General features: G+C 38.4%; 1 protein-coding gene across 2 annotated transcripts in view; it reads left to right on the top strand.

The window, feature by feature from the left end:
- The first annotated feature begins 5,673 nt into the window (after positions 1–5,673).
- Positions 5,674–16,600, top strand: part of notch2 (notch receptor 2) — a 74,023-nt gene continuing 63,096 nt past the window's right edge. For both annotated transcript variants that reach the window (XM_041790853.1, XM_041790855.1), the window contains exon 1: positions 5,674–6,102. In XM_041790853.1, the coding sequence (XP_041646787.1) occupies positions 6,030–6,102 (73 nt within the window). In that variant the 5' untranslated portion in view covers positions 5,674–6,029. The remainder of the gene's footprint in view (positions 6,103–16,600) is intronic.

The raw sequence follows: 16,600 nt of genomic DNA on the forward strand, positions 1-16,600 counted from the left end.
ATCCATTAAGCGAACTGCTTGAGAGCAGATCTAGCTTGATATGGCATTCACTGACTAAGCAGTGAAGTTGGGATTTGTCAAGAGAAAGGGTGACCAATAGGAGCTTTAAAAGCCCTGATAACACCCGATCTGTATTTTTACATGAAAATAGGTGTACAATGCATGCATACAAACAGGGTTCTGTCTTCTGTGCATGTTCCTGAGTTCTTGTGCTAGGCTTTCACCCTGCAAGCATAAACACATAGAAGAAAACTGGGACATAAACTTAGCACAAAAAGTAAGGAAATTTGTGTTTAGTAGATTATTTCTTTGTTGTAACAATGCTTCTTGGCAATAAATCTTATACTGTTGGAAAGCCTGCTTATTACCCTTTTAAATGGTGCCACATTTGCATTAGCTCAACATTAGCTCAAAACAAGAGTCAATAGCAACAGCAAAATAAGCCGTTTGGCATTGGCAGAGAAGATTTGGCAATTTTTTTACCCACATACTCTGCTGCTCATCCCACAAATGCATGTTCCTTACAAATGTGGCATCATTTAAAAGGTAAATAAACAGGCTTTCTAATGGTATAATATTTCTTGCAAAAAGGCATTGTTACAAAAAAAAGAAACAAATCATCAAACACAAATTTCCTTACTTTTTGTGCTAAGTTCAGATAAGACATATGTATTAACATTGCCAGTGCTAAGGCAGAACAGCACTTTTTTTTTAACAAGGAGACAAGCCTCCTGGCATACAACCAGTTTTCTGTCTGCTGACTTGTCTTTGGATTGCTTGGTGGGCTCATGTGATGTAAAGTCAACCTGAAGAAGGTCCAGCAGTAACTAGCTGACCCAGTGTAGCAGAGTCAGACATACATCTGTCATCAGTTGATTCCTCTCTGGTTTTCATACGGTAAGATTCACTGGTTGAGCCCAGGACAGGCCAGACATGGCCCACAGTTTGGAACCGAGTCAGAATTCCTGCCCCTCCTCTCAGGCCCAGGCAGGGTTGAGCTCAAGGGAAGTCAAAGACATCCAGTCATAGTAGACCAGCATAACTATGCTTCTAACCAAGATTTTTTGATGTGTTTGACTATTTTTTGTTGTTATAACTTTAGAACACTTTCCCTGAGTGTAGACATATGTATAAACTAAGAGACTCACTGCCCAGATCTGCTGGCTAAATTTCTTGCGTTAAAAAGTAATTTAAAAACTTCCCTCCAAGCAATATAGTACTTACAGGTGCATCTAAAAAATGTGAATATGAAGAAAAAGTTAAATTTTTTCCTGTCGTTTAATTAAAGAAGTGAAACTTCCATATTTTCTAGATTCATCATTACAAAGTGAATATTCAAGACTTTTTTTGTTTCTATCTTGATGATTACAGCTTTCATCTCTCAAAGATCAAAAATCAATTATCCCAAAATATTAGAATATCACAAAACCAGTCCAAAAATGATTTGTAATACAGAAATGTTGACTTTCTGGAAAATTATGCTCATTTATGCAATCAATAATTTGTTGGAATTTTTTTGCACAAATTACTGCATCCGTGCGACATGGCATGGAGCCAATAAGTCTGTGGCCCTGCTGGGGTATTATGAAGCCCAGGTTGCTCTGATAGCAGCCGTTAGCTCATCTGTATCATTGAGCCTGGTGTCTCTCTCCTTTTGGCAAGTACCAAGAGATTCTCTACATGGTTCCGGTCAGACCTGTTGGCTGGCCAATCAAGCACATTAATACCATGGTCAGGAAACCAGTCTTAGGTAGTTTTGGCTTACTATGGGCAGGTGCCCAGTCCTGCTGGAAAAGGAAATCAGTATCTCCATGAAGTTTCTCAGTTGATGGAAGCATAAAGAGCTCTAAAATCTCCTGGTAGATGGCTGACAGCACTGACTCTGGACTCTGGACTTAATAAAGCACAGTGGACCAACAGCAGCAGCAACGACACCCCATGTCACTGGACGTAAAGCACCTTGGATTCTGTGCCTCTCCTCTTTTCCTCCAGACTGAGACCTTGAATTCCAATTGAAAAACCAAATTTACTTTCATCTGAAATCAGGATTTTAGACCACTGAGTAATGGTCCAGTTCTTTTTCTCTGAAGCCCAGGTGAGATGCATATGATGTCTGCAGTTCAGAAGTGGCTTGACACAAAGAACACAACACTTTGTGTCCATCTCCTGAACCCGTCTGTGTGGTGGCTCTTGATCCACTGACTCCAGCCTCAGGCCTTGACCATACAGAGACTAAAGATTTTTCCGTTTCGTTTTGATACATTTTCCGCAAATACAGGATCATTTCAGGAAATGTCAACATAAGCACGGAACCACTGAAAATGGCTAAAAACGCCCTTTTGGTTGTTCTCTGTGATGGAATTAAGAACATCTGGTGTATTCTGTTCTCAGTGGTGGTAAAGGAGCATCACATTTTGCTCAGTAGCTTCTGCAGCACAAACAAAACCCTGTATTCCGCCATTATTGTTTTGGTTCATTACACGCATGCGGCGTAAGTGGGCTACGTTATGTATGACATAATCATTTCAAGAAAGATGCAGTTGGCTGTCCACACGGAGATGAAATGGTGAGCATCTACAGATTTACCCACTCTGGGACTCAGTTTCAAAAAGTGGCGTCTACGGCCACACAAAACGCTGTTTGGATAAAATGCCGGTGTGACAAAAAACTTGTGCGTATACTCCTGAATTCGTCTCCCTGTGGACAGGGCCTCAGTCCCCTCCTTGTGAAACTCCCTAATGTTCTTAAATCTGCTTTGTATGACAATCCTCTGAAGGCTGAGCTCATCCCTGCTGCTTTTACAACTTTTCTTACCACTGTCAACTTTAATATGCTTTCTTACAACCTCCTCCTTGTAGAGGGTGTCAATCATTGTCTTCTGGACATTTGCCAAGTCAGCAGTCTTCCCCATGATTGCAGTTGTGTATACTGAACCAGAAACCTATGCAAACTGGACTTGCCCACAATATTCTAATATTTTAAATAGTGGATTTTTGATTTTCATGAGCAGTAAGCCATCATCATCAAGATTAAAACAAAAAAAGGCTTGAAATGCTTGGCTTGGTATGAGATGAGTCTAGAATATATAGAAATTTAACTTGCTGAACTATATTACAGGAGAATATGAACTTTTACGTTATTCATTTTTTATATGCACCTATATTTACTTAACATTTTTTAAATATCTGTTTTTGATGTAATGAAGTACACAGTGAAATAGCACAGTGGGTTATGAGTGACAGCAAGGGAGCACAGCACACAACTACACACAGGTAGAGGACGAAGAAGAATATATTTCAGACTGTGCAAATGCAAACCAGTCTACCAATGAAGAGAGTAAAGAACAAACAACTGCTCTCAATAAAGCTCTGCAGTAACAGTGATGTCTGTGCGTCTGCTTGTCATCCTTACTGGTCCGTTTATCATAAACAATGAAGACCACAACTGTAATACATGCTGCTGTGTTGCACACATTATGATCTCAAAGCTTGAATTATAAAAACCAGCTTATTAAAATAAATGTCAGGTTTTAATTGAGCTCAGGCCCATGAATACTAATGATGGGCCAGGCTATGAACTGGCTCAGGTAGGGTTGTGCTGGAAACTGCTGGCCAGTCTAAGCTCTACGTATACTGGGGCCAGGACTGTATGGCCTCATGAAGTCATAACGATAACTCTTCTTATGCATGGAAGCATATAGAATGATTTCATTCGGATTCTAACTTTATTCACCCCTCACTGAGCCGTTTGAATATGGTTTGTTAATGTTTTTAAAGCAAGAACTCTGTTATCTGATAGTCTTGAGGTTTACCAGATAACAGAGTTGAAGTTGGGCTAACTGATGCATTTAACATGAAAGGTGGGTTCAAAGAGATTTAAAGTATCTGTGGAGCTGAGCTTCCCCAATGCTTTGTTCTCAAATTCTCTTTTTTTGTTTTGGTCTTATGCAGCAGAAGTCTTTCATCAGTGCAGTGGCTAAGAGGAACTAATCAGCGATTTCTGCTCACAAGGCAAATCCACGCCCTTTCTCACCCTGTGTTTCCTGAACTATAGAGGCCCACATCTGGAGTGACATCATAAGGAAAACAGTGCTGCAGACAAAGGGATCGTCTGCTGTGATTTATATCACATTACTACTGGCTCATATGATAAGGCTTTATGGTGAAATAAGAGAATTATCTGAGTGTTGTAAAGACACTGGTTTAGAGTAAGGGGGAAATCAGAGAAGCACATAGAAATAAATCTATATGTTTGGGAAACCGATGGGAAGAAAAAGGAAAATAAGAAGTGTTAAATTAACAAAAATAGCATCAGACCAAATATCTGAACTGCATTTGTTGTGTTGCCAGCACCTGACACCCAACCAAGCGCATGGAGCCAGAGTTTGACATTGGCCGCAGCAACAAAAGCTTTGTCAGTACGGACCCCTGAAGAGATCAATTTGCTCCCCCCGTTTCCAGGCCTTTCAGCAGGGTTGAATGGAGGACAGAGGGCCGGTCGCAGCGGCAGGAGGCTCTGCAATGTTTCTCTAACGGGGTGTAAAGACAAACAAATCACAAGGATGAGACGAGGCCTTGTTATTGTGATGAGCCTGTGATTTACACCTGGATCATTCCAGCTGATAACGGATAATTAGTTTGGGATTACTCTGTTAGCTTTGTCAAGCTTGTGTGTCAGTCTGTGAATGACTGAAGAGGTTTTAAGGACAGTAGTGGGATCTGTGTTTTAGATCTTAGCACTGATGCAGAACTCCCTCTATGGAAAGATAAAATAATGTGTGATAACATAAAGCGTCAAGTAGGCCTGTTGTGTAATACATTTCCTCAGTTGAGCAACAAGGAAAAAAATGCAATTGAAAACATTTCACTGGCTAATGACATTTTTCTGTAAATTAATCTAAGACAAACAAGCAATATGTTAATTTCAATTAAATCAACAAATCAGGGAGACTATTACTTGTATTCAAGCTTTACAGAATGATGTCAAACTAATCATTTAGCTGTCATGTTTTTTGGAGGTAAGATCACTGTTTGTCACATATAAAAAATGCATTATTATTACAACTTTAAAACTTAAAATCAGTTTCTTTAAAACACTTTAAAAAACTGCCTCGACATACATTTTTTGGCTAAACGAGCAGCAGAAACTCGCCTCATTCGCACATCTGTTATTGCATCAGATACACACCAGGCTATGAGTTTTACTACTTTAATATTATAAAGACATCTTTTAAAGTAATCTGCTGAAGAAAAGGTGTGTTTAAAGCTCACTAGAAGTCATTTTGTGTCCACCTTTGGTGTCTATCTGGCTTTTAAACCTTCCCATAATTACCTGAAAACTCATCGCTGTAAACTAAACCTGTGAACTGCTCTGGGAAATTAAAAAAAAATAGCAAAGAGTGGGTGTAAAAAAGCGTATCGGTAAAAAACGTGCTGTTCATAGGAGGAGGGAAGAAAAAAATCATTGAACGGGTTAATTTTGAGTCATACCAGGCTCCGAGAAGTAGAAAAATGAGAAAAAAAATTCCTCCGCGTTAGCGACTGAGAGGAAGAAAACCTTCACTTCTACAGTGTATTTATTCTTTGTCTCTTGTTAAGTAATAGACTTACGAAGCAGTAGAATTTTTATAAGCACCGGAAGCCGTGCTTAGTTACATATTATCTTTATAAACGCCTTTAACATCTTTGCAGCAGAATGATAGATCCGCGCTGACTTCAGCGGAAGGATATGTGTTTTTGTTTCTTCCCCAGTGTGACTTCAGTAACTGCTGAGTGGAGAAGTGCAGGACTTTTTCAGCGCCGTCTGTATCTAGTAGAAGTTAAATTTACATGTATTTAAATAGCTGTGATGGAACAACTAGTCGAACCAATGTGAAATAAGGCTGAAAATGTTGTAATTTGGCACTACAGGTACTTTCGCTCTTAATTGTGTGTGACCCATTTTCAGCGAGACTTTTTGAGAACTAGCTAACCGCTCCAGGAGAAAACTCAACTTTGGGCTGGCGACCTTATGTGGATTTTACAGAAAATATGGAGCAGATTCCCGGTTTCTCTTCCGGCAAATCACTAGTCCTGGTGTTCTGCTTCATTCACATCACTTTGGGTAAGTTTTTTTGACCTAAAAAAGCTGGGTTACGCTCCTTCCTAATTACTCATAACTTGTCATGGTCACGTTTTGTTGCCTCCGCATCTGCGGCGCACGGGGCAGACAGCATCTCCACACACAGCGTATACACTACTGTCTGACTTTTGTGGTGTGAATTCGAAAAAGTAACCGGTTAAAACAACTAAGAAACTTTGAATGAGAAGAATGATTGGAGAGTTGGAGGTTAATTGAGACGGAAGACTAATGTATAGAAAGCATTTAATGTGCAATTTATGGTGACAGGTTGGTTCCTGCTGCGTATGAATCTACTTATACCTATAACATTCTACGTAAATACGTTAGCAAACGTAACGCCACTTAATATATATTATAAAACTATTAAGGGAATGAATCTGTATTTGCAAAACTCGCTAAGTGATGCTATTCTGTTGTATTTCGTTCTGCGTTTCCATTACTTTTACAGGAGGATGACTTAGACACTTCTGGGCCGGTTTTTCGTTTTTTAAACGCCAGTCAGCGGCATTAAAGGCTTCTCAATCTACAGCTAATATATGTGTCATATTCAGAGGACTTCGAACTGGTTGAAGTGGGAATAATGGACTACCTTTGACCGCTGCCCAGATGTTGAACAGCGAGAACAAGAGAAAGAATTCAAAATGGACACCTACAATATTAAAACTGTTCTGACTGTGTGAAAGGACTGTGGATTTTTGGCCAAATACCCACCATTATCAGAGTTGAGGAAGTTTTCACAAGGAAACTTTTGATCTTTAACACATTTTACCCATTTACTTCATTTTAAACACTACTTATAATACGTTTTAATCGACCACACTGCAGTTCAGAACTGATATATCAATTTCAAACAATGCACTCTGGAAATGCTTGAAAATGTGAAACAGTAAAGAAGTGGTTGCAGATCTTAGGTGTATTTGGTAACCAGGAATTAAATCAGGCATCAGCTGTGCATAATGTGCACATTGTATATTTATTTTGAAGAGGGGTGTAAGAAAGCTGGTTCACACCTGTCCTCAATTAAGTCCTAATTAGTTGCCTCTAAATACAGCCAATAAGTAGGTCCTCATAGAAGTACTCTGAAGAGAGGAATGTTGTAGAGAATTACTTGGAGCACTGTGGCTCAAAGCACCAAAAACAATAGAGGAAAGCTGGCTAGAGAGGGTCTAATACATAGCAGATAGCTCTACCTACAGCAAGTGCTGGCTTATTTACCATGACATGCAAAGATAGAATATACTTTAATCTGACACTATTTAAAAACTTCTTTGCATGTACAAAAGCATATGAACATTGCTTAAAATCTCTGTTTAGCCTAAATGATTAATCTCTTAGCCCTAATTTTTGAAATCTGATTTTGTGTTCCCATAATCTCATCCTGTTTAATGTTTATTTCAAGGGAGAGGCCTTAATTAATCTTTGAATTCAGTGTTAGAGTAACCTTGCAAAGCAGATGGTTACACATGTTTGCTTATTTTTTACTGGCGAATCCATCTTGCAAAGCTCCTGTCTAAACGGTATGGGCCCGGTTAGAAAGTGACAGGACCAATCAGCGACGAGGGTTAGTACTTTCTGGCACGGCGAAGTTGTGATGTATGCAAGCAGCAACAAGGGGCCGGTGCAATTATGGCGGAGGAGCTTAGCGTGGATGGTGCTAAAGCGCCAGTTCTATCAGAACTTGACAACGTTTCTTCATTAAAAGAAGAAGAAGAAACAGCAGTGAGTTGTTTTCTTTTCAAAAACGACAGAAGTCGTGTACTGACATGTCTACAGTCGCCATGGTTCGTGTTATTCCTCGGTAGCTGCGCACGCACACCTCAATAGCGGGTACGTTAAGTGTTTTGTTGCTCTGATAGGCCTGTAAAAATGTGACAGAACGTTCATCCAATCACGTTCTGAGTTTTTTTCAAATCCTCTGCCATTTCCCAGACTTTTAGTATTAAAGGTATTCCAGATGGATGTGTGAAACAAATCCATCTGGTGTGTCTGGTTAGTGTTAGAGCATATTTTGGAGAATGTTTCCCAGCATAAACAATCATTTTTGTTTAAGTTATGGTGCATATCTGTACCTACAGTTGTTTCTCAGAGATGTGACATAGCCTCTAGCCTTTAAAGCCTTTACGTGAGGTTGACAGTAAAATTGATTATCTCGCTTGTTTTTTATCCTTTTTGCTCTGAGTTGGTACGTGCAGCTCTGCTTTTTTTCTCACATTTTCTTTTCATAGACCATAGGTGACTTGTGAACAGAAAAGTTACACAAAAGAAGAAAAGACAATGTAAAGTGCTGCAGGCAGTGCAAGGAGAGGCAGTGGAATGTTGTTGGTGTTTGACATTCCTCCCCCCTCTCTGTTCAGACTCTATCAAACACACACACACACACATGCATGCACACAAGCTTTAAACACCATGATTTTCTTTCCCTTGTCCTCTCCATCCGCCACTATACTTTCCACACCAGAGCAAACCTTCCAAATAGTTTGTAGCAATCACACCTTATGTTGCGTGCAAGGCACGAGTGGTTTTTCCATTTGACAGAATGGCACAGTAGAAGGTATTGCCTACCTTGATGAAAAGACAGGTTTGTGGTTTACCCCTGCTGCAAAGCCCCTGTAGTCGACAGCATTTTATTTTCCCAGTTCTGAATCTTTATCACTGATCCTTTTATATCTGAACTGATTTCTCATGGGTCTGTGCAGCAAGAGTTTCCAATGTGTCTAACAACTATTTTGAGAAACTGGCAACCAGTTCTTGTCCTATGGTTTAATCACTTTTATCATTAAACATAGAAAACAGAAAAAAATAACCCCAAGAAATAAATCAGTGATAATTATTTGTTCACAGTTTGGTTTGGATGAATGAATGTACTTAAAAAATGAACTCGTGACTTGCTTTTAAGGATCAGTGGAGAACATGACAATAGCTGCACTATCACATTACCACTAATGATTTAAATTCTTTATTGTGACATTTAAAGGAGCAACAAATACTTAAGTTTTGTGCTGTAGTAAGGCTGATGATTACTTCATAGGCCTGCTCAATTAGGGCAAAAATCATAATCATGATTATTTTATTGATAATGAGATCATGATTATAAACCACTAAAACTGATTTGCACCATTAAACTTAGACCCACAATGTTTAAAAATAAATAAATAAATAAATAAAATTTGTGAGTGAAAAAAATATTATATGTAAAATAATGATATCAAATACAAATGAATCAACAAAAATAATCACTTTTGTGGCCAAGGCATATCAATGAATGCTGAAACTTTTACCTCACAAAACTGTGTGGCACAGTAATAGTTTAATCTCAATTATCTTGTTTTCATGATCATGGGAAGCTGAAATTGTGTTTGAAACTTCATAATATCTTTATAACTTCAAATATAAAAAGAGTACAAACTGGAACCACATTTATGTTTTGAAACAAAAGCCAAAACCTGGCTGCTGGAGTGGTAACCACTTTTACTTGTAATTGGGGGATGGGAATTGATCAGATTTCATTAATAACAATGCCATTATTGACTCTTCTTAATGATTCAATTCTTTATCGATTCCCTTATTGATTCCTTCCTTTGAATTTTCTTTATAGAAAAAATAGATTATATAGGTTTTTACTAGGGTTGTAATACATCCCATACTGCTTAAAATGCAGGTATTAGTATCGGCGAACACACAAGCTTATACACCAATCCGATACCGTTTGGTTTAGCTTTATATTTCGCTTCATTTAGCCATGCCATCATTTATTACCGCTAGCTTGAATGCTAACTGCCATATTGTTTTCCCTTTGTGAGGGTCTGTCAGCCAGTTGCAGGCTGTTCCAGTCAATGACAAGCACGCTTCAATTACTGGCTATAATAAACAGTTTTAATAACTAAAAATGTTAAACATTTGTTTGTTGGACATGTTTAAGTTAAAAAACAAACTGCTCTCTGGATTGTCAATCGCTGAAGTGGAATTAGAATAAAATACTACCACACATTTTCTTTAAAAGATAAAACTTTTGAATTAATATTAAACAAGTCTCTGCATTCCAGATCGCTGGACGTATAAACATAAATTGAAATCTTGTACAAAATTAACAGTTCTTGTGCAAAAAGATTCATGCCTTTCATGAAATCATTGTTCAACAGATGTTGCACGTCGCACTGTCTACGTCATTTTTTTGAGAAATGAGGCCAATCTTTCAAGCGCTTTAGCCTGTTTTTGTGACTGTCTGCCATGTTTGCTTCCTCAATATCTCTGTTCTTGCTTGCTGTGATGACTGCCTCTTCCTTTTTTCAAGGCACATGGAACTAAGGAATGGATAATGGAATTTTTAAGATTAAATGTAAATGATGTTGATAAGGGGTGTAAAGGTACTCACTGTCACACTGTCATGGCAACCACACGACCACAGCAAACAGCCTGAATATTCCCAGATAAAAGTGTCCTGTTTAGGAACACTTTGTTTCCTAGTAAAATACAACAGTGGACAAATACAACAACAGTAGCACTGACATTATTCAGTAGCTGTGTCGCTGACAGCACGTCGTCCAACGGACCAATCAAAGCATTTTAAAAATCACCACTCATACAAGAATGTCATTGTAATGAAGAGCAAACAAAAAGTCTCAACAGCCAGTTGTGAATTTCCTATTATTTAAGATTGTTTTTATTATAATAATGGTGCTCTGGCTCTGTGAATGAAATTAATTCTAATTCTACCTTAATTATTACTGTCATCCTCGGAGGAGGAGGAGAGGGGACTCCTTCATGTCTGCAGCTGTGTCATAGATAAAGTTATCCTCGGATTTCACATGGCTCTAACGTCTTTATCCACCAAGATGGGCTGTGAAAAGTTCTTCCAAACTTTGTACTAGGTCCTACTGGTTAAAAAAGTAATCCAGTGCTGAAAGCAGTGTTGAAATCGGCAGGATAGACCCTAATCAGCATACTTAACAAGCTAATTCATGGTTGTATGGTGATGCATTCAAGTTGGCGGGGAAATGTTAGTGTTTAAAGAATGGGTATAAATACATCAATATATCAATGAAAATAACCTAGTTATTAAAAAATGTGTTTATTTATTAATATTTTTAATTATTGAAGAACTTTTGGAAGGAGGTTGCTGCATTATTAATAATTTAAATACAGTTTACTCAGCCTATTTATGTTAATACAATTTGATTTTTTAAAAAATTAAAATTAAATTTTATTCTGTTTATTCGCTTCAATTACTGTACCGAATTGTGACTTCAAAACCGAGGTACATAGCGAACCAAAATTTTTCTGTACTGTTACACCCTTGTTGATGGATTGAACCAATTGTAACCGGTTCTCAACTGGAACTGGTTCTTGATTACATCCCTATCTGTAAATCTGCCGATACTGATGATTAACTGTTCAATTATTTATCTGCTGATACTAATATCATGCCTAAAATGTCATTGCCTCCCCCCTTCTCAAGTTTGTGTTAAGTATCTATATCTTATTTTGTTGGTCAATTTTTATCAGTTGCTAAGGAGTTCACAGTCATTTTTGCTTAATGCCCTGCAATACATTCTTTTGCCTCACCAAAATAAGATAGGACTATAATTCCTGCTTAAATGCTTTAAAGCATGAGGTTTACATTTGCAGTATCCAAACCTGACACTTTCATTAACAGATTATAAAAAATAATTTCCTCCTGCCAAATCCCACGTCAAGCAGATCAGAATTATATCAATACTGCATGCCAGCATTGATTTCTTATTGACATCTTATTGTCTGAAGTGGATGATAATGCCTGTATTATTGCTCAGTTTAGAAACAAAGTAATATGGTGCACATTGCTGAACAATATACTAGATGGCATTTAGCAGCATTTTCTGCAGTTTGTTTTGTTGATTGAGCTGAAAATATTGCTGAAGACTGTTCAGATAATGAAGCTCTGAGTGCTGCAGTCCATCCAGCTGTTAATCTGATTCTTCAAGAAGGTGTAGGTGTCATCTTGGTGGCACACGACGACATAGTGTTACTCCTGTGGTGTGGGCATGTGGATGGTTGCATATATTTACCCAGTGCAAACAACAGACAGCTGACATGCGTGTGTGTATGTATTTGTGTGTGGGTATTTACTGCATTGTGGATACAAACTAACAAAGAACAGCGATTGTGCAGCCTGTGGTTTACTTGCATTGGACCCAAGTTGGATTCTGGTGTGAAATGTGATTTATCTTCGCCATGCTTCACCCTGTGCTCTGTAGACAAAGATATTTATTGATCTGCCCACAACACTGTGCTATTTACTGACCACCAGCTCTGCCCACTGCCATGCGGCTGTGTTATTAATGTGGCTTCAGACATATTCCCTGAAACCCCCCTCAAGATTTCTCTTTTCTTTGTCTCTTATCTCTTCTCATCTGCTCCCTGCAGTCTCTGTCTCATAAAATATCCATTGCTTCAGTTTGTCCGTATTACAGTTTATCTCCAGTTTAGTCTTCTGATTAGTAGTGTGCTTAGAAAGCCAAGCCTCCCATATATTTCCCTCCTGTAGTTGTTGGTTGCAGAGGGATGGAGTTGTAAATAATGAATAACTGCTTTAATCAGAGGGTGCAGCTCTGTGGTGCTGCACTCCAGATGCATGTCTGTATTTCAATGCACACATGAAGTGTGGGTATATGTGTGTGTGTGTGTCTTTATAACTGTGTTTGTGTAGTATTGTTGTAAACTTACAAACCTACTGCCATAAAGGAGCTGGGATTGACATGCAGACAAGGCGAAAGTAACAGATATGCTCCTGTTATCATTTCACCTCTCAATGCTAATGCAGCACCAGTGCCTATTTGACCAGTTTGCTCTTGCTAAATTTGATCCTTCAGCATTAAATAAATACCAGTCAAAATGTGAATGAAGCTAGGTGCATGCCCGGCATGAACCACATGCACTGTTACTATAGGAGGTGGTGTTTGGGGCTGTGAAGGTCGAGGGGATTACAGAGCGTTGTGTATGCACTGTTGAACAGGTTAGCAAATTAACAGGGAATTACTGCGGCCTGCATTCCTTGGCCGACATAGCCCCGTAATCCTGGAGACATTCAGGCAGGGCGCATGGAGTAATGAAGCAGGCAGAGCACATTAGGCTGGAGAGGGAAGGAAAGTACTTTCTTAAGGACCTGCAGTATTAATTAACTCTGGTTTAGCAACCCTGTGTAGTTTCTCACCCTTAATCTGCCTTATTTCATATGCGACTTTGACAGGAAAAAAATGTTTCTAAATTTTTGCTTTTTTAAAATTCTCTGAAGTTGAATTAGGGTTGTAAAAATGTTTGATGCTTTAGAAACCCCAGATTTTGAAACCTCAATGATGATTGATTGTCTTGATAAAATATTCTACCTTTTGCTGTGTTATTGAAACAGGTTTATAGATTTTGTTTGTGCCACTTATTTCAAATCAGTATTTAAGTTCTAGTATTGTGACAACTCTACTGTAAACTTGAGTGGAAACTTTTGAGCAGTGAGGATGAAAACAAAGAAATGCTAGGTAACTTGTGCTTGAAGAATTAAGGTGGGATACAGGGTCCAGTCAAAACACAGAGTTTACGAAAGCCAGTTCCAGACTGGGTGTGTGAGATGCATGTCTTGGCAGTGACACAGCTTGATTTTTATTCCGGCTTGAATGTTATCAAGTCTAGGCTTTCGCACTGCCTGCATGATTGCCATGTCTTATGTATGCACCTTATATGTGTTTCACGTGTTGAGAATCTAGAAAACAATAGGCACTGCTGTTTTTTTCAGTGAGCTGCATTTGTATAGACAGGCTAGACAAAATGATAGAGCGCCATATTTAACTTGTTTTTGCAGATATGTATATCCACATCAGTAGAAAATGTGTACAATGTGTTTTTGATGACCCTGATGAAGGCCACAAGCTAAAATTTGCCAGTCTAATAAGATTGCTCTCTAATCTTCAACTATTGGTGGAACGTTCTGCTTCCAGATTGGCAGAACATGCCACAGGCAAGATAAACATAGTACAAGTACACCTGGGGATTATGCTTTTCAAAGCACAAGCCTAATTCAGCATTTATGTGGAGAAACTCCCCTTGTTTGTACAAATTGCTTTTATTCTGAATTTTCCCCTGGCTCAGTTGAGCTATGCAGTGTGTCAAGTCACTTGTAAGGAGATTTATTGAGGTGAAACTATGAAAGCAGGGCTATGACAGCAGGGATATGCAGCCAACACTCTTCACACATGTGTTGGTATAAAAGCTGGGACAGTGCTACCTGAATTGACATGCAGCTTCACGCAGCTTCAATCAGCAAAAAAGTCACATAAGAACCAAACTAGGCCTTTGGAGACCTTTTGCAATGTTAATCCATTTATGTGTCTCGGTGTCACATAATATGCTGGTTTTCTATTTTATCACATTCTTTTTATAAAATCTCATTTTATCTTTAAAAATGCGAACAAATGTAGAGATGCCACACCTGTTCGGAGCCAATCAATATTATTGGACAGTTTTCATGAAATATACATTTTCCATAGCTGGGAATAATGCTTGTCATCAGTGATCTGATCACCTGTGTTTAATGCTCTGGAGTTTTTGACTGTGTGCATTGTGGTTTGATTAAATAATTGATCCACTGTTTTCCACCGGGGACGCAAGGGTACACAAAAATTTTGGCTCAGTAAGGTTCTCTGTTTTGAAATCATGGTTTGGTACATTTTTGGTTGGGATGCATGATATTGGATTGTTAAAAAGATCCGATCCATAATACTTAAATATTTTTCAGCCAATACCAATAAGTGAATGTAGTTCAGACCTAAAACTTTTGTCTTTGAAATAGAACCAAAAGTTAAACCTGAAAAACCCAGATAAACATAGTAGCATTGATACAGTCTTTGCTAAAACTTTTCTCATTCTCATCTCCCCGTGTGCGTCAATCACGCATCTATCAGCTGTTGGCTGCACTCAACATCAATCAGAAACTTAACATATGCAACTCAATGGGTCTTGTATACTAGGGAGGCAAACCAAGAAAAATTTACACCATTTGAGAGCAAGAGAGAGCTTAATTCACTCCAGAAACTGAAGTTATATTCCTGATAAACCATAGGCTGTAGAAATAATTGGACAAACCCTGTGTGATGTCAGCCATCTGCTTACAATGGGCGGACTCAAACAGCTCTTGAAGCCAATCCGCGGCGGCTTCCATATATAGGTGCTTCCATATTGAAATCGCGGTCTCAGCCTAACTTTGGATCAACCTAACAGCCTGCCCACTAAGTGCGACTTCCTTTCAGCTAGCTAGCTAGCATTCTGGTTGACAGAAATATAGTAGGGGTGCACCAATTGCAAATTTCTGGCTGATCACCGATCACCGATCTTTAAAAAGCCTGACCTGCCGGTACTGATTTTTTTTATAACTGACAGCATACACCTTCAATGTTCTAGTCTTATTTTATTGAAAACATTGAACATTTACCTTGAAACAATACAAACTTGTTGTTTTAACTGCACATGAGGTAGTTCTCTCAAATATAAATGAAAAGTTTAGAGCATGGCTGTCCAAACTACTAAATGATATCAGTTCCTTTAGTCTTTCATTTTTCACATTTTAGTAGGTAGAGGTAGATAAGATCGGTGGACAAGAACAGTTTCATATGTAAGTATCGGCCAATCACTGATCCCCCAAAATTAAGGAAATCGGCGCAGATCGATCGGCTGGCAGATCGATTGGTGCACAAAACATATCTTCTGCCCGTTGAGCTATCTGTCAATCAAATGAGATGTGCCAATCAGTCCGCAGTGAGTTTTTTTTTCCCAAATATAATACAAACGATTGTGGTACAAACAAATTCACCCCCTGTACAGTGAGAGCACATGAAGACACTAGCTAATGAGACACGTTCGTTTTTTTGAACCAGGCTGTAAACCGGTTAATTTCTAGTGTAAAAACCGTCTTTTTAACAGGTGTCCAGATGGGACTTCTGGTATTCCTGCAGCCAGCCTTAAGTGGACACTTGTTGTATTGCTGCTTGTGATAAACATGCTCTGTTTGTTGTCTCACACACTCTGCAGCAGGCAGAGCAGATAATTGCACGCACAGCAGTAGATACACTCATCTGTGTGTTGTGTTGAACACAGTTCATACAAGAAAAAAGACCACAAAATGATTTAGAAAAATGTATTTCTGTAAATTAAAACAGACTAGATTTTGACAGAAATGTTTCTTTTGAGTGTTTGAAATATTGATGTCTTTAAAAGAGGATAAGAAATAGTTTAATTATAATGATGCATCTTTTTTATTTGTCTGTTGTAAAGAGTTTTTTAAATACTTTCAAATCAAAGAGTGTTCAGGTTTATCTAAATGCCTCTATTATTATTGTAGTGTTGTAAATTAAAGATGTGGCAACCTATTAAAATGTATGGAGATTTGCTTTGAAGTGTTGTTGTTAAAGCACAGTTTGGATCAGACATTGACTTTAAGTAAGCAGTGATATTCAGTACA

The sequence above is a fragment of the Cheilinus undulatus genome, linkage group 7, assembly GCF_018320785.1.
Source record: "Cheilinus undulatus linkage group 7, ASM1832078v1, whole genome shotgun sequence".
NCBI classification, from domain to species: Eukaryota; Metazoa; Chordata; class Actinopteri; order Labriformes; family Labridae; genus Cheilinus; species Cheilinus undulatus.